The following is an 18,289-nucleotide window of genomic DNA, read 5'->3' on the forward strand; positions in this document are numbered from 1 at the left end:
ACTCCAAGTTTTGGACTTACAAAACTACTATACACCCAGGACATGCCAAATAAAAAATGCTGGTGCATCCGGCACTCTACTGCTGGGAGCCCCATCTTTCAGGGATACACTGGGGAACCTTCCTCTGATCCTACTACACCAGCCAAACCTGGCACAGGGTGAGAATGCCCATTCATTTGACTATGCCACCTGAAGCCTACTTGCCAGATGCCTCATTATTGCTCTCAGGACATGAATGGTCAGTTCAATTGGCCCTCCACATCTGCCCAGATAAGTGCAGAAGGCCTGGGACTGCAGGGCTGAATCCAGCTACAATCAGACCAACATCTAAAAATTTGCTTCATGTTGGAACCATCAAGTAGTATTTACTTGGTATAAGCCTCCTAAAAGCTCCCCAATAAGTTCAGCTGTAATTACAATGCACCAGTCCAAGAACAATCCCAGTTACAATAAATCAGTTTAGCAGATGTCCCAAGTCAGGATCACATTCTGTTGAAGATAGCACAGGGCCGAAATGGTAGGGGTTGAGGACCAGTTCATCCTCAATACAAGAACTGAGAGCTCCAGGGAATCAATGAGAATAGTAGATCCACCTAATTTCACAGAAAAGCCTGCAGTTTTGCTGTGTAGTTCCATCCCTTCCTACTTACTCCATGGGAATCCTAAACTGGACCGTATCCTCTGGTTGCTCCTTCCCAGGTCTCACAAGGGTCATAAAAAAGTTGGTGCGAAATATCCTGAGTTGAGGGTTTCCATACTGATATAGGGGATAGCTGTAGAAAAATAAAAGAGATTTGATTATATACAAACAATTCTGTCACTGGGTTTATATTAATAAATCATGTTCAAGTCTGCATTCTTCATTCATTTTTTGATTTCTCTATAATATCACCCTGATTTTCCAATAAGGCAAAGCCTTCCTGCCCAATACTTATCCAACAAATGAAATCCAGTCATTTATTTCATCACTGTTCGTGGGGCTCTACATACTTGCTAACTGCTATATTTCTCTAGACTACAACTGCAGCTGCATTTCCAAAATACCTTTCTGACTACAAAGTGGTTTGGGACATCCCAGGACCTGAAGCATATTTTATATCCACATATGGTTTATAATGCATTGCCATGTGTACACTATAATGATGTGGTTGCAGTCTCTAGCCCTCAGCAGACAGAATGGAACAAGTTACAAATTCTGAAAACTTCCCTGACATACTTCCTTTCCCATTTCAAGCATGTTTTAAATTTAATAGTCTGCATACTTTTCAATACAATCTCTTCTCTCATCCTGGTGCTTTTACTCCTTTTCTCCTAAGCCTCATAGCTACTACTCCCCAACCCATTCCATGACGATTTAGAAGCATAGCAAACGTATTCAATAATCTGTTAGGGAAAAAATATAGTGCCAAAGGACCAGTGGATAAATTACCACGTTTAAAATGGTGGACAGAACATATTCAAGGATCTACTGACCAGTGGTCAGTAGAAAATGCACTTTACCTAGGAACATATTTTGCAAATCATTAGGTACAACACAATAAGCCAGAGTTCTGATAGTGTCTTCGACCTGAAACATTAACTGTTCCTTTTACCACAGATGCTGCATGACCTGTTAAGTGTTTCCATTATTTTCAGTTTTTATTACAAATCAGTCAGACCTTGCTGGCTTGGACCTGCCATCTTCAAATCTATCTGCGGCCATTCCACACTCAAACTTACCTGGTCAGGATGCAGAGGGCCTACTTTGCTGGCCCAAAAATCACAGACAAGAGTGTCAAGGTCTGAGAAGTGGCAGTGCCTCCAACAGCACACTGGAGAAGCACTGACACTCACCTGAAAAGCTTTGGCAGTTGGGAAAGCCCTGACCGCAGCACTGTCATCTGCTAACATTCGTAAACTTATTTTAAAAAGATCCAAAATTAAATATCAGTAAAATTAAATAGTTGAAAACATAGTTAAAAAGGAACTTGCCTTGTTCCCTGCACCCCTACTGAAATCAACTGGCTTGTAGATGCTGAACCACATCTAACTTGCGCAGGACCTGAGAGCTGGTTTCCCAGTATAAGTGCTGGATGTAATGTCAGCACAATAGAGCTGGACTCCATGGGGAAATGAAGCATTGGAATACATTTGAAACAAACAACATCAACCAACACCAAGTTTGGGACTACCGTCTTTAACTAGATGTCCTTATTAGTACTTGAGACTGTCACAAATCAAGTAAATGCCAGCAGTCGCATTCAGGATCCCAAGCATTTAATCACCAAAATCTATGCTAACAGAGCATACAGATCCAGGGGATGCAGTAGAATGGTTAGCTTGCTGGATGTAATACAGAATAAAGAGAACATTGGTGAAGAGTAGCTACTCAGAGTAGCAAAGTGGAGTCTTACAAAGTCAGTGCCAAGTCCATGGCAGTTCACAGTTAACGGTATAGACTTTAGAATTAAGATGAATTTTTAAACTTGGAGATGCTCTATGACTCTATGTCCATTTAGTAGCAGTAGTCAATACTGAGTAAGACTGCTGCACAAATGAATTTCAACATAACTAAATGGGGTATCATGTTTTGCTAAGAAAAATAAGGTCAAAAATTACATAGAAATAATATAAATGGAACAAAAGAGCAAAGGGATCTGAGAGTCCAGATACACAAATCACCAAAAGGAGTAACAGAGTTAATAAGGTCATGAAAACAAACCAAGAACAAGGGGGATAGAATAAAGTAGATGTTATGTTAAACTTGTACTGAACCTTAGTTGGACCACACGGCATTAGGTGCAAGTTCTGATCACAATATTAAGTCAAAGACTATAGAGGCACAGGAAGGATACAACAAAAAAGATTTATAATGACTTCAGAGTACAAGGTCATACTCATCAGGAAAGAGTAGACACAGAGTCATTTTCTAAATGAGTTAGAAAACAACATTTAACAGTCATCAATATGACAGCCACCAAGGGAATTGAGAAGCTAAGAGGGTGGTGAGGAAGTAGAACTCGGTGCTGCAGGGAGCAATTGAGATGAAAGGTATAAATGTACAAGGCTGTAAGAACATGAGCGGCAAGGCACAGAGGCTTGTACTTACAGAACTGGATGTGCAATGATGGAGGAAAAACCATGAAGCATGAACATCAGGATGGACTGTATCGTTGCAGTCTACGAACATAATTTATAGATTGCATAATATAAGTATATAATTTAGCTCCCCCCTGACATCTTCTATTGATCCTCCATGGGTCCACACTCTAACATGAATCCTAAAAATGTTCTATCTGCAGTCTCCACAGTGCCATGTAACACTACAGCTTAAAATACCTAACACTGAGTCCTCAAGTTGAAGGCCTCAGACACTCCTTGTTAATTGTTCATTATTTTGTTATTCAGCTCCTTTCGGCCCCAACTCTGGCTTATTTCCCACCAATGCCCTGCCTCTTGATCCATCATTGCACAATCCATTAGTCTTCTACTCCCAGTTAGTAGCTTCTATGAGTACCACAGTACTAAATAACTCCAGTAACATCAATTGTCCCTATGACACAACCTAGTTCAGTATGAAGTTTCTTCCTTTCAGCTGCTTACTTCCAACTTTGTCCTCAGTCCAACCCTCACCTCATCTACAGCCTGGTGTTCCTCTCTCCTATTGCTGCCAACTGCCCTGTCATGCTGGTCATAACTATTTAAAACAATGTAAACTTCAAAATTACTTTTCTGCTGTACCATTATAAATTTTCATAGAATTATGAAGAGAAATATTTCCGTGATGAGCAAGATCAATGATAGAAGGCTGCATCTGATAGCTTGATGCAAAGGTATACAACTGACCTATGGGCTAGGCTACAGATTTACAAGGAAAGAGCAATAGAGGGACACATGAAGAAAGCTCAGCCAAAACAAGTCAGAAATGGGATGGTATCAGAGGGGCACAGTAATATTAAAATAATGAATGCAAAGCTTCAAATAATACTGAAAGCATGATCAAATTGAAGTGACAGGAGCCAGCACACAGGTTGAATAAGACTAGAACAGTAACACGACATGGGTGCAATCAGCAGCACATTTATCCTATGAAGTTCCTGATGGGAAATGCAGCAGCCTTCGAGATTCCTGTGTCGACTGTACATCTGGTAGCTAAAATGAAGAGTGCAAAGGAAATGTGCTCAGGCAAACAGAACATAATTGATAAAGTAAGATATAACATACAAAGATAAGCAGTAACAAACATTACATTCTCTTTTACCTGCTGTGACTGAGACCACAGAAAATCCACCAGATTATGCATTTGTAACAAAGGACAGTTAAGGGATGGGGTGATGGGAGCTGAGGGAATCCCATTAATGTATTTAAACAGCATTTATTTGTCAGAATGGAAAAAGTGCTATTTTCACAAAACTGAACTTCAGTACTTTCAATCAATTATCTGAATCAACTGAACTGCATTCAGTTTTGATAAGTTGGAAGTCTCCCTCCACATCACATCCCACTCCAGATAAAATATCTGTCTTAACTGTCCCATTTCTCCTTCTTTCCCCACCCTCCACTTCCCCCCACAACTTCTCACCCAATGAAGCAAGTGTATCAGCCGCTACTTACTGCCCTTCTCACCAAGCAAAACTTCAACCCCTCTCCCTGACTGGAATTTCATTCCAATCCAAACCCTAGCCGTCAATTCCTTCACTGCTTCCCAGCAATTAGTTTACCTTTCCCTCTCATTATTCCCCCTTTACTGTATCTTCATCCCATCCCATCCCAATACAAAAAATCCCAACCACAGTGGAAGGTAAACTGGTAATTAGATTATTCAAAGAGGGCTTACAGTAAGTATTTAAACTGGTTACACTATGAACATAGTTTACACTATGAACATGTTGACTGAGTCAAATTTAAGTAGCAAATGTATTTAGCCTTCAGAGAAAAAGAGTTAACATCGCAGGTAAAGAGATTTTATAAGAACAATAGTAATCTTACAAATAAAACAGTGATCTCTTTGTCCTGTTTCCAGACACTGAGAAGCCAGATGTTCCTTTCTAACATTGTGCTAAGATTTCAGATTTTACAGTTATAGATAAGAGGTAGTTATTCAGGTCATCATACCTGCACTGGCTTTTTCAAAAAACTATCTAATTTATTCCATTCCCTCATTTGGAGTACTGCATACAGTGTTGTCCTCCTTACTTATGGAAGGATGTTGATGCATTTGGAGCAATTGAGGTTTATTATACTGATACCTAGAATGGGTAGGTTGTCTTAGGAAGAAGATTGGACAGGCTAGGCTTGTACCTGCAGGAGTCCAGAAGAGAAGCAACTGGAAATGTCAAATACAAGAGGGCATAGGTTTAAGGTGCAAGGGGGAAAGATTGAAGATGTGCGAGGCAAGTATTTTTTTACAACACAGAGAGTGGTAGGAGCCGGGAATATGCTGGTCGGGGAGGTGGTAGAAGTCGAACAGATAGCAATGTTTAAGAGGCATTTAGACAGACACACGTGCAGGCAGATGAGATTAGACTGGCAACATGGTTGGCGCAGATATGGTGGGCCAACAGGCTTGTTCCTGTGCTGTATTGTTCTATGTTCTGTGAAATGCAAGAGATCCCAAGGGGTCTTAACAGGGTGGATGTGGAGAGGGTGGTTCCTCTTGTAGGTGAATCTAGAACTAGGAGTCACTGTTTGAAGATAGAGGTCACCCGTTTAAGACAAAGATGTGTTGAAATTTTCTCTCCATGAATCTTTGGAATTGTCTCCCTCAATGGGCAGTGGAAGCGAAGTCTTTGAATAATGTTAAGGCAGAGATAGATTCTTGATGAGCAAGAGGGTGAAAAATTACTGCAGGCAGATGGAAATGTGGAGGTGAAGTTACAACTAGATCAACTCTGATCTTGCTGAACGGCAGAGCAGGCTTGAGGGACCTCGTGTTCTTTCCTTGTAACCTTTTCCAAGCATATCCCACTTCCTTTTGAAAAGTTACTATTAAATTGGCTTCTACCACGCATTCCATCCCAGATCACAATACTTATCTTAGTTTTGCCAGTTATGTGCATGATAACTACCTATCTATTAAGAGTCTAAATGAACATTATGTATCCATTAAAAAGGGAGCACTAAACTAATTCCCGTTACTATACAGGTTGAGGCCAGTTAGGTTCAGTTCATACACAGTTTAATTCAGAACAGTTGGCAGATTGAAAGCTTTTTTTGGCAATACTCCACTTGCAGGATTGGCCTCTCACCATCTGGATTCTTTTAAAAAGCTAGAGTTTTGTTTAATTATTAACTTTAGAATCCATTTTTCACCTTAAAGTGAGAAACATTGAAAGGGTGGGTTGGGGTTGAAGGCAAAATAATTAGAAAAAATCTGACAGCACAAAATTAACTTGCATTAACATATAACAAAAAATTACTGCCTTGGTGTCATGCAAAACCATGAAATTTGTGAGTAAACTCTTTGGGGCATTCCACCAAACTAATATTCATCTAATTAATTCTGAATTACAGGTTATGTATTTAATATTTTGTATAAAACCACAGCTTTAGATAATTAATGCAACATATTTGTGACAATAACTATGCTGTAGAAAAGAAGTTTTATACACTACTATTTCACAAAAGCCCAACTTCCAGAAGTTCAATCGAGAAGCAACAATGCTTCTAAATATTAGAACAGTAAAAACACCACCCTGCTTTAATATAATTCCTTCATAATATCAACTTCTAAAAGCACGCCAAGTCATGTAGTCTCGCCAGAGTTAGAGAACAACATATACCCTCATTCACACATATGGATACTGCAGTACCTATACATGGGCATTATACTTAGTAATAAATAGAAAACTAACTTTCAAACAAAAAGAAATTTAATCTTGGGTTCTCCTAATACAAGTAGAACTCCCTGTTCCAACTACAGCCCTTGCTGACAGCATGCCTAACCACAGGATCAACTAGCATATCTGTATGGTAGCATCAGCTGCCAGAGAAATAAGGAATGCAGTGGTTAAGTTACTTGACTAGCCCCCAAAGTCTTGGAGACATGTTTAAATCTCACCATGGCAGCTGGGGAATTTAAATTCAAGCAACTAAATAAATCTGGAGTTTTAAAAATAAGCTGGATTCAGTACGAGTACTATGAAACTAATGAACTGTTGTAAAAACCCACTGGAGTCACCAATTCTTTCAGGAAAGGAAATCCGCCATCCTCACCCACTTTGCCCAACTATGTGACTCCAGATCTTTAACAAAATGGTTGATTCATAACCCTGTTCAGGAACGATTAGGAAGGACAATAAGTGCCAGCATTGTTCACATCCCGTGAACAAGTAAAGAAAATAGTAGAAATTATGCAATGAGCTCAACATGTTCAATTATTAGACTTGTGTTAGTGACCTCTTTTTCTGATAACTCTAATCCATACATATCTCTCCACACTTTCCACACTTAACTCAATCCCCTGTCAAAGTGGAATCAAAGCTTGAATCAACAAGAAGTCCAAATTCAATATCAGGATAGCAAAGCCACTATTTTCATTCACCTATCCAACACACTAATCTCTACCAATCGTTATTTCCCCACCCTACACCAATTATTCATTCAAACTAAAACAGATTGAATACAAACTTAGCCCTTCATTTATCACAAATTGCACTTCAAATCCATATTCTATTAACTGCAGATTCACTAACCTTCATTTTTGGAACACTGTTCCAAATCCACACTTTCATCACCTCTGAATCCATCCTATTCGATTCCCAACTTTATTCTCCATAAATTCCATCTATCAACAGCTAACTGGCTCTATCTTAACTAAATTCAGACATGTCATCAGCATCCTTGTAGATATACACTTACTTAGCTCCACCATCACATCTAACTTGCATTTGTATAATGCACGCATGTGGAAAATTGTCCCAAGGTGCGTTACATAAAGATCATTAAATAGTAATTGACGCTGATCTAACAGGAGAGAAAATTAAAAGTTTTTGTTAAAAAGGGTTTTATGGAGGAAAGAGAATCTTAAAAGAGCAAAGTCAGAAAACATGGAGGGACAGGGAGGATTAGTAAATTCAAAACTGAGAGAAGTTGGAAGTCAAGGAGGCAAGAAAGATTAAAGTCAGAGTCACGCCAATCTAAGGACTATTGAGCTACAGGAGGTTCCAAAGGGAGAGGATATGAAAGACGTTGAACACAAGGATGCAAAACTGTTAAATTTGACTTTTTGGAGACCAACAGAATACAAGCACGATTATGATTATGGCTGTGCAAGGAAATTTGTGGCCTGAGCTGATTATTAGATTTGAGTTAGGGATCTCAATTCAGGAGAATTTCAATCTATACTTACCTCTCTACATTTTCCATAACTAGAGATAACAGCCAAACATAAGCCAGCAAAAATAGGCTGGCGATACTTTTTGTTTGAACCAAATATATACAGCAAGGAGGACAGGAACTAGAAACCATTTCTGATGAAGATAGTCAAATGCATGAGAATCGCAGTATACCGGAGAGAGGGGTCATGGTGGGTTGGGGAGGGAAGGTTGACAAATGTTGGTAGTTGAAATCAAACCGGTTACAACTTATGGAGTAGATGGAAGTGGACAAAGATAATTTCAATTTTCAATGTTTAACTGGAGAAAGATGCAGTTTAGCGTAACGCTATTACAGCACCAGCAACCCGGGTTCAATTCCTGCCGCTGTCTGTAAGGAGCTTGTATGTTCTCCCCGTGTCTGCATGGGTTTCCTGTGGGTGCTCCAGTTTCCTCCCACATTCCAAAAACGTACGGGTTAGGAGCTGTGGGCATGCTATGCTGCCGCCAGAAGCGTGGCGACACTTGCGGGCTGCACCCAGAACATTCTCAGTAACGCAAAAAGACGCATTTCACTGTGCGTTTCGATGTACGTGTGACTAATAAATAAATATCTTATTTTATCATCCAAGACTGAGCACTGGACAAGCAGTCTGACAATATCAAGACAGTGGAGGAGTTGTCAGCAGTGGAGAGAAAGCCTTAGCACGATCAGCACATAAATGGAATTTGACCCCCAAGTCTTTGGGTGGGGTAGCATCCAGAAAAAGATCAAGGTCAGAGCTGTTAGGAATGCGTATATACACTATTTAATTTTTCAAACAAAAGCTAAAATCAAAGAAATCGATTTTTTTTGAAAACAATGAGCACTTAGAAAGTTGTATCGGGGCAGGAAGAAGAAAGGATGAATTTAGAATCTCAGTAGCTTTGATTTTAGAAAAGATGGATTTAGAATTGCAATAAAAAATCCTCAATGAAATTTGCAAGTATCACACATGCACAAGTTAGCAGTCTAGAATCCATTCATTCTACTGGTAGACTTTCGAGCTGGAGAAATTACCTCTTGACTCCTGTGCTGAATCAGACTGGTGCACAATTCAAGACCACATTGACTTCAATGGGGATTATGAGAGGATAAGAAGGCAAAGGGAAGACAACTTATTTCTTTAAATTATTTGCTTTATTTTAGTGTTTTAAATGCTTCTAACTAAATGTTTAATAATTTGGTATTTTTGTAAACATTTATCTCAAGTTTGTTTTTAAATGTCTCTGAATGACAGAGATATTAACACAACAATAATCATGTCACACCCAGCGAAGTACTTAAACTCTGCCTTGGTGGTGATGGCCATTTTACAGCACCACTTACCACTCCAAACCTGGACACTGAGACACAAGAACGAGCACTGCTTCATGATGTGTGAAAGTACAAATGAAATTGAATGCTGTACAAGCACGAGCAAAAACCTTCATCTATCTTGCATTATTCAGAAGGCCACTGATGAAGCACTTAAGATGGCTGAACCGCAATCAGTTTCAATGAACTTTCAAGGCAATGAACTGTGGCTGAAAAGATTGGCCTAGGTATGGCTCCAATGGAGGTGCACCCTAATCTGCAATGACTTCAATGTTATTATGGTTTCTTGGTGTCACTTTCAGTCAAGAGTTCCCTTTATGTCAAGGGAAATCAATCTCATCTTGCCCCTCTTGTTTATGTTAGTGCAAGAGAATCGAAACCAACTGATGCTAAAGTGAACAAAAGTTGATTGTCGGGTAGTCCATCCAGTTTTATTCTAACACTGCACCCAAGTACTTTTGCAACCAAGTGGCTAGCTAATATACTTTAAGAGGCCAATTAGGAGTCACCCATTATGTGCTCCAGACTGGGTAAAGGGCAGAAGATTTCTTCCCCTAAAAACAAATTAGTCATAAAAGCCCATTTGGTTCACCATCTGTTGTCCTATTGTTAGTACTGAGCAAGAGCATGCTGGACTTGACCTATTGCCCACAATCACTGCCTCCAGTGCCTGCCCTTTTCCCCCAAAGCAGAGGGGTAGGTGGACTGAGAGTTAACCCGTAGAATGGATTGAGCTCCAAGAGGCAAGCAGACCTCAGGCAGTCTGTCAAAGACTTTTAGAACTATTTTTAATGGTCACCGATAATTAAAGACATTGATTAACAATTTAAATAATTAGTTATTAAAAATGATTAAAACTAATTAGAAATATGGTTAAAAATTAGAGTAAAATAATTCAAGTATTTATCACTCAGCTTTATCCACAGGGTTAGTGACACCACTCAAATGAATGGGGTAAAACATTAAAGTAATGCAGTTTTCCATTTCCAATGGCCACTGATCTAAGACATTAACTGTTTCTCCCTCCACAGATGCTGCCTGACCTGTTGGGAATCTCCAATGTTTTCTGTTTTCACTTCATATTTTCAGCACCTGCTATTGCTTTTCAAATAAAATAATTTTAATGAATAGAATTGCCAGTAAAAACGGCAGCTGTACCAGAACACAAGGCACATCCAGACCCTCTCCTCAACACATTAGTGTTATACCGTTGGGCTCAACGGCAAGCTCAGCAGCAGAGCAGAAGACCAAATGCAACTGGAGACACAAGACACTGTTGATCCACATTCCAGCATCCACAAACAATCTGCTGGAGGAACTCAGCGGGTCAAGCAGCATCTGTGGGAAGAAAGGAATTGTTGGCATTTCAGGTCCTGATGCACAGTCTCAACCTGAAGAGTCGACAATTCCTTTCCTCCCACAGATGCTACCTGACCCGCTGAGTTCCTCCAGCAGGTTGTTTGTTAGACCAAATGCAACTGAACTCCAGCTCATCTCAACACTTCCACCCTGGCCAAGTATACTGAGGCTCAATTGAATAGCAGCAGCTGGTGCCCTTCAGTCAGCTCAATTTTCCCCAGGATGTACACAAGCTGTCTCAGTTTGTTTTAACCCAATTTACAATTTAAATACAACTAGTAATGTAATATTTACATCTTGATCGGACTGATAGTCAACAGATCCGATTAATCAGCGGCAACTGGTCAATAAACCCAAAAAAATATGATTTGGACGTGGTATAGAACGGGGGTGGAAAAGGACTGGAGGAGGTGGGCGATGCAGCGTTGCGGTGGACAGGGAGAGGGGCACAGAGGGTTGGAGAGTGGGCAGAACTGGGGAGAGGGTGGGACAGGGGTGGGGGGCGCAGGAGAGGAAGATGAAGGGGGGCAGGGGGAACGGGGCAAGAGAGAGGATGAGAGACGGGGCCAGTGGGGGGATGGGGTAAGGGGAGGTGGATGGGCAAGGGGGAGGGAGAGAGGACGCGGAGGGACGGGGGAGGATGGGGTGGGACGGGGAGGAGAGGACGTCGGGGGAGGGAGGGAGGACGGGGAGGGAGGACGGGGAGGGAGGACGGGGAGGGGGGGGAGGGAGGACGGGGAGGGGGGGGAGGGAGGACGGGGAGGGGGGGGGAGGGAGGACGGGGAGGGGGGGGAGGGAGGACGGGGAGGGGGGGGAGGGAGGACGGGGGGGGGAGGGGAGGGAGGGAGGGGGGGGGAGGGGAGGGGGGGGGGAGGGGAGGGGGGGAAGGGGGGGAGGGGAGGGAGGGAGGGAGGGAGGGGAAGGGAGGGAGGGAGGGAGGGGAAGGGAGGGAGGGAGGGGAAGGGAGGGAGGGAGGGAGGGAGGGAGGGGAAGGGAGGGAGGGAGGGAGGGGGGGGGAAGGGAGGGAGGGAGGGGGGGAAGGGAGGGAGGGAGGGAGGGGGGGAAGGGAGGGAGGGGGGGAAGGGAGGGAGGGAGGGGGGAAGGGGGGGGGAAGGGAGGGAGGGGGGAAGGGGGGGGGAAGGGAGGGGGGGGGGGGGAGGGGGGGGGAAGGGAGGGGGGGGAAGGGGGGGGAAGGGGGGGGGGAAGGGAGGGGGGGGAAGGGAGGGAGGGGGAGGGAGGGAGGAGGGAGGGAGGGAGGGGGGAAGGGAGGGAGGGGGAGGGAGGGAGGGGGGGAAGGGAGGGAGGGGGGGAAGGGAGGGGGGGGGAAGGGAGGGGGGGGGAAGGGAGGGGGGGGGGAAGGGAGGGGGGGGGAAGGGAGGGGGGGGAAGGGAGGGGGGGGGAAGGGAGGGGGGGGAAGGGAGGGGGGGGAAGGGAGGGGGGGGGAAGGGAGGGGGGGGGAAGGGAGGGGGGGGGAAGGGAGGGGGGGAGGGAGGGAGGGAAGGGAGGGAGGGAGGGAAGGGAGGGAGGGAGGGAGGGGGAGAGGGAGGGAGGGGAGGGGGAGGGAGGGGGAGAGGGAGGGAGGGAGGGAGGGGGAGAGGGAGGGAGGGAGGGAGGGAGGGAGGGAGGGGAGGGGGAGAGGGAGGGGGAGGGGAGAGGGAGGGGGAGGGGGAGAGGGAGGGGGAGGGGGAGAGGGAGGGGGAGGGGGAGAGGGAGGGAGGGAGGGGGAGGGGGAGAGGGAGGGAGGGAGGGGGAGGGGGAGAGGGAGGGAGGGAGGGGGAGGGGGAGAGGGAGGGAGGGGGAGGGGGAGAGGGAGGGAGGGGGAGAGGGAGGGAGGGGGAGGGGAGAGGGAGGCAGGGGGAGGGGAGAGGGAGGCAGGGGGAGGGGAGAGGGAGGGAGGCAGGGGAGGGGAGGGGAGAGGGAGGGAGGCAGGGGAGGGGAGGGGAGAGGGAGGGAGGCAGGGGAGGGGGGGAGGGAGGGAGGGGGAGGGGGGAGGGAGGGAGGGGGAGGGGGAGGGAGGGAGGGGGAGGGGGGAGGGAGGGAGGGGGAGGGGGGAGGGAGGGAGGGAGGGAGGGGGGGAGGGAGGGAGGGAGGGGGGAGGGAGGGGGAGGGGGGAGGGGGGAGGGAGGGAGGGGGAGGGGGGGAGGGGGGGAGGGGGAGGGAGGGGGAGGGAAGACGGGGAGGGGGGGAGGGGGGAGGGAGGACGGGGGAGGGGGGAGGGAGGACGGGGGGAGGGGGGAGGGAGGACGGGGGGGAGGGGGGAGGGAGGGGGGGAGGGGGAGGAGGGGGGGAGGGGGAGGGAGGACGGGGGGAGGGGGAGGGAGGACGGGGGGGAGGGGGGAGGACGGGGGGAGGGGGGAGGGAGGAGGGGGGGGAGGGGGGAGGGAGGGGGGGGGGAGGGGGGAGGGAGGGGGGGGAGGGGGGAGGGGGGAGGGAGGAGGGGGGAGGGGGGAGGGGGGAGGGAGGAGGGGGGAGGGAGGAGGGGGGAGGGAGGAGGGGGGAGGGGGAGGGGGGAGGGGGGGGGAGGGAGGAGGGGGGGAGGGGGGAGGACGGGAGGGGGGAGGACGGGAGGACGGGGAGGGGGGAGGGGGGAGGACGGGAGGGGGGAGGGGGAGGGGGGAGGGAGGGGGGAGACGGGAGGGGGAGGGGGAGGGGGGAGAGGGAGGGAGGGAGGGGAGGGGGAGAGGGGAGGGGGAGGGAGGGGGAGAGGGGAGGGGAAGAGGGAGGGGGAGGGGAGAGGGAGGGAGGGGGAGGGGGAGAGGGGAGAGGGAGGGGAGGGGGAGAGGGAGAGGGAGGGGGAGGGGGAGAGGGAGGGAGGGGGAGGGGGAGAGGGAGGGAGGGGGAGGGGGAGAGGGAGGGAGGGGGAGGGGAGGGAGGGGGAGGGGGAGGGGAGGGAGGGGGAGGGGGAGGGGAGGGGAGGGGAGGGGGAGGGGAGGGGGAGGGGGAGGGGGAGGGGGAGGGGAGGGGAGGGGAGGGGGAGGGGGAGGGGAGGGGGAGGGAGGGGGAGGGGGAGGGGGAGGGGGAGGGAGGGGGAGGGGGAGGGGAGGGAGGGGGAGGGGGAGGGAGGGGGAGGGGGAGGGAGGGAGGGGGAGGGGGAGGGAGGGAGGGAGGGAGGGGGAGGGGGGAGGGAGGGAGGGGGAGGGGGGAGGGAGGGAGGGGGAGGGGGAGGGAGGGGGGAGGGGGGAGGGAGGGGGGAGGGAGGGGGGGAGGGAGGGGGAGGGGGGAGGGGGGGAGGGAGGGAGGGGGAGGGGGAGGGGGGGAGGGAGGGAGGGGGAGGGGGGGAGGGAGGGAGGGGGAGGGGGGAGGGAGGGAGGGAGGGGGAGGGGGGAGGGGGGGAGGGGGAGGGAGGGAGGGGGAGGGAAGACGGGGAGGGGGAGGGGGAGGGGGGAGGGGGAGGGGGGAGGGGGAGGGAGGGAGGGGAGGGAAGACGGGGAGGGGGGAGGGGGGGAGGGAGCGGGGGGAGGGGGGAGGGGGGAGGGAGGACGGGGGGGAGGAGGGAGGACGGGGGGGAGGGGGGAGGGAGGACGGGGGGGAGGGGGGAGGACGGGGGGGAGGGGGGAGGGAGGAGGGGGGGAGGGGGGAGGGAGGGGGGGAGGGGGGAGGGGAGGAGGAGGGGGGAGGGAGGAGGGGGGAGGGGGGAGGGAGGAGGGGGGGAGGGGGGAGGGGAGGACGGGAGGACGGGGAGGGGGGAGGGGGGAGGGAGGGGGGGGAGGGAGGAGGGGGGGAGGGGGAGGGGAGGGACGGGAGGACGGGGAGGACGGGAGGACGGGGAGGGGGGACGGGGAGGGGGGGAGGGGGAGGGGGGGAGGGGGAGGGGGGCGTGGGGGAGGGGGGAGGGAGGACAGGGGAGGGGGGGAGGGGAGGGGGGGAGGGAGGGGGGGAAGGAGGGGGGGAAGGAGGGGGGAAGGAGGGGGGGACGGCGGGGGGAGAGAGGACGGGAGGACGGGGAGGGGGGGGAGGGGGGGAGGCGGGGGAGGGAGGGGGAGGACGGGGAGGGGGGACGGGGGGGAGGGAGAGGGGGGGAAGGAGGGGGGGAAGGAGGGGGGAAGAGAGGACGGGGAGGGAAGAGAGGACGGGGAGGGTTGGGGTGGGGGAGGATGGGGGCGGACGGGGTGGGCGAGGATGGAGGGGGGACGGGGTGGGGGAGGATGGAGGGGGGACGGGGTGGGGGAGGATGGAGGGGGGACGGGGTGGGGGAGGATGGAGGGGGGACGGGGTGGGGGAGGATGGAGGGGGGACGGGGTGGGGAGGATGGAGGGGGGATGTGGGTGGAGGAAGATGGAGGAGGGATGGTGGGGGAGGATGGAGGGGGACTGGTGGGGAGGATTGGGGGGGGACGGGGGGAGGATTGGGGGGGGGGACGGGGGGAGGATTGGGGGGGGGACGGGGGGAGGATTGGGGGGGGGACGGGGGGAGGATTGGGGGGGGGACGGAGCTGTGTCTTGAGGCCGGAGAGTTCCCTCCCCCCAATTTAACCTTCCCGGCCTGGATCTGCAACCGCGACCGCCTCTCACACGGGGCCACGGCGAGAAGCGAAGCCCGATCGCCACTTAGAACCAGCCCCGCGTTCAGCCCAGCCCGACCCGGCCCGGACATCACAGCAGTCACCGAATCACGGAGACGCCCGCCTCCCGCGGCCTCGCCGTTCACTCACATCACTCTCCGCGCCATCGCAGCGCAGCGCAGCGCCGCCCCGCTCCTGCTCGGCGCCGCCGCCCCACAGCGGTCCCTGGCGGCGCCAGGCGGCAGCGCGGCCGGACGACGCTCGGCGCCGCCGCCCCACAGCGGTCCCTGGCGGCGCCAGGCGATAACACGGCTGAGCGGCACCTTCCTCTTTCCCCCTCCCTGAGCCGCTCGTCCTTCCCTCCCCCCTACTTCAGTCATTCTATCCCCCTCCCTGAGCCGCTCGTCCTTCCCTCCCCCCTACTTCAGTCATTCTATCCCCCTCCCTGAGCCGCTCGTCCTTCCCTCCCCCCTACTTCAGTCATTCTATCCCCCTCCCTTTTTTAACCTCTTCATCTACCTTTCCCCCTCCCACCTTTCCGTTCTCCTTTTCTCCATTCTCCCCTCTTTTCTGGATTTGGGTACCAGTGACAAGGTAAGCATTTATTTTCCTTCAGAAAGTGGAGGTGACCACCTTCTTGAACTGCGACAGTCCTTATGCTGAATGTACGCTATTTTTCACAGGCAATCCCTTGATACTTACATCCTCTCCAGTTTTGTGGGTTCTTGTAAAGTTATAGAGAGAGATACAGCATGGAAACTGCCCCTTCAACCCACCAAGTTGAGAATAATGACTGTGTGGCCAGATTCTGCTCTAACTCCATCTACAAGTTTGCAGCTGATACCACCTTAGTAGGCCACATCTCAAATAATGATAAGTCGGAGTACAGGAAGGAGATAAGAGAGCTTAGTGACATGGTATCATGACGACAACCTTTCCCTCAATGTCAGCAAAACAAAAGAGCTGGACATTGATTTCAGGAAGGGGGGGCAGTGCACGTGCTCCTGTTTACATCAATGGTGCTGAGGTCGAGAGGGTTGAGAACTTCAAGTTCCTAGGAGTGAACATCACCAATAGTCTGTCCTGGTTCAATCACGTAGACGCCACGGCCAAGAAAGCTCACCAGCGCTTCTACTTCCTCAGGAGTCTAAAGAAATTTGGCACGTCCCAGTCAACCCTCACCAATTTTTATCAATGCACCATAGAAGGCATCCTATCCCGATGCATCACGGCTTGGTATGGCAACTGCTCTGCCCATGACAGCAAGAAACTGTGGACAAGCTCAGCATGTCACAGAAACCAGCCTCCCCTCCATGGACTCTGTCTATACTTCTCGCTGCCTCAGTAAAGCAGCCAGCATAATCACAGACACCACCCACCCCAGACATTCTCTCTTCTCCCTCCTCCCATCAGGCAGAAGATACAAAACCTGAAAGCATGTACCGACAGGCTCAAGGACAGCTTCCATCCCGCTGTTATAAGACTATTGAACGGTTCCCTAATATAATAAGATGGACTCTTGACCTCACAGTCTACCTCATTATGACCTTGCACCTTATTGTCTACCTGCACTGCACTTTCTCTGTAACTGTAACACTCTATTCTGCACTCTGTCATTGTTTTACTTTGTACTACCTCAATGCACTGTTGTAATGATTTGATCTGTATGAATGGTATGCAAGACAGATTTTTCACTGTACCCCGGTACGTGTGACAATAATAAACCAATTTACCAAGTCCATGCCGATCATCAACCACCTCTTTACATTTGTCCCATTCTCCCCACTCCCATCAATGCTCATCAACTCCCCCCAGAATCTACCATTCACCTGCATAAGGGAAAATTTACAGTGGCCAATTAACGTACCAACCCGCAGGTCTTTCAGATGTAGGAGGAAACCAGAGCACCCAAAGGAAATCCACATGGCCACAAGGAGAACATGCAAAATCTGCACAGACAACATCCGAGGTCAGAATTGAGCCCCAGTCTCTGGTGCTATGAGTCACTAGTGCCACTGTACAGCCCAGTTCTGAGGTGATGTGAGGCTATTGTGGGAACCACAGACTCTTCCATACATAGGCCAGGGTCAGAGTGATGAGGAGGGCAGGAGGATAGTTTGTGAGATGGTATGCTTCTTCCCCACACTTACACAGAGTTTCTGTGTGCACTCAATGTTCTCAGTAATGTCCTAAGCGTTCCCTTGAACAGTTATGGGCCAGAGATTCCCAGGAGTCAGTGGGGATATGGCAATTCTTCAAGGAGGCTTTGAGAACATCCTTGAATCTTTTCCTCTGAGAAGAACAAAGTGCGTGTTTTAAAAGTCTGGTGTCAGGCATGAGAGCAACATGTTTTTCCCAACAAGCCAAATGAGTCTAACTATGGCCTCAATACTGGGATCTTGGTCTGAGAAAGGACTTTGACGATGGTTCACTTATTCTTCAAGAGGAGGAAATTTGCAGGGGTCATATTGGTATTCTTCTATGGCCTTGAGGTGCCTGCCCTGGGTGATCCAGGTGTCAAAAGCATAGAGAAGAGCAGAATTGCTGATAGCCAATTGACCATGTGTTTAGTGCCAGGTCTAAAGTCTCAATCTTCAAGCATGTTTTTCCTCAGTCAACCAAAGACTGTGCTGACTCATTGAAGGTGATGTTGAATTTCAGCTGCAACGTCTGCTTTCACCGAGGAGTGGCTGCTGAGTTATGGGAAGTGGTCCGTGTTTTCCAGAGTTTCACTGTGAACCTTCGTCATCAGACAGCGCTATGGTGCAGTATGCGCAT

The 18,289-nt window shown here is 50.0% G+C and overlaps 1 protein-coding gene across 3 annotated transcripts in view; it reads right to left on the reverse strand.

Annotated features, from left to right (window-relative positions):
• Window positions 1-15,771, reverse strand: part of mrpl23 (mitochondrial ribosomal protein L23) — a 42,210-nt gene extending 26,439 nt beyond the window's left edge. The window contains exons 1-2 of one of the 3 annotated variants that reach the window (XM_052029297.1): window positions 15,662-15,771; window positions 651-773 (exon numbers count right to left, since the gene is read on the reverse strand). In XM_052029297.1, coding sequence (XP_051885257.1) covers window positions 651-773; window positions 15,662-15,678 — 140 coding nt within the window. In that variant the 5' untranslated portion in view covers window positions 15,679-15,771. Of the gene's footprint in view, window positions 1-650; window positions 774-10,809; window positions 10,945-15,615; window positions 15,636-15,661 lie in introns of those variants that run through there. The other 2 variants (XM_052029299.1, XM_052029298.1) reach the window with 2 other exon arrangements.
• Window positions 15,772-18,289: the final 2,518 nt, after the last annotated feature.

The sequence above is a fragment of the Pristis pectinata genome, chromosome 14 (assembly GCF_009764475.1).
Source record: "Pristis pectinata isolate sPriPec2 chromosome 14, sPriPec2.1.pri, whole genome shotgun sequence".
In the NCBI taxonomy this organism is placed as follows: Eukaryota; Metazoa; Chordata; class Chondrichthyes; order Rhinopristiformes; family Pristidae; genus Pristis; species Pristis pectinata.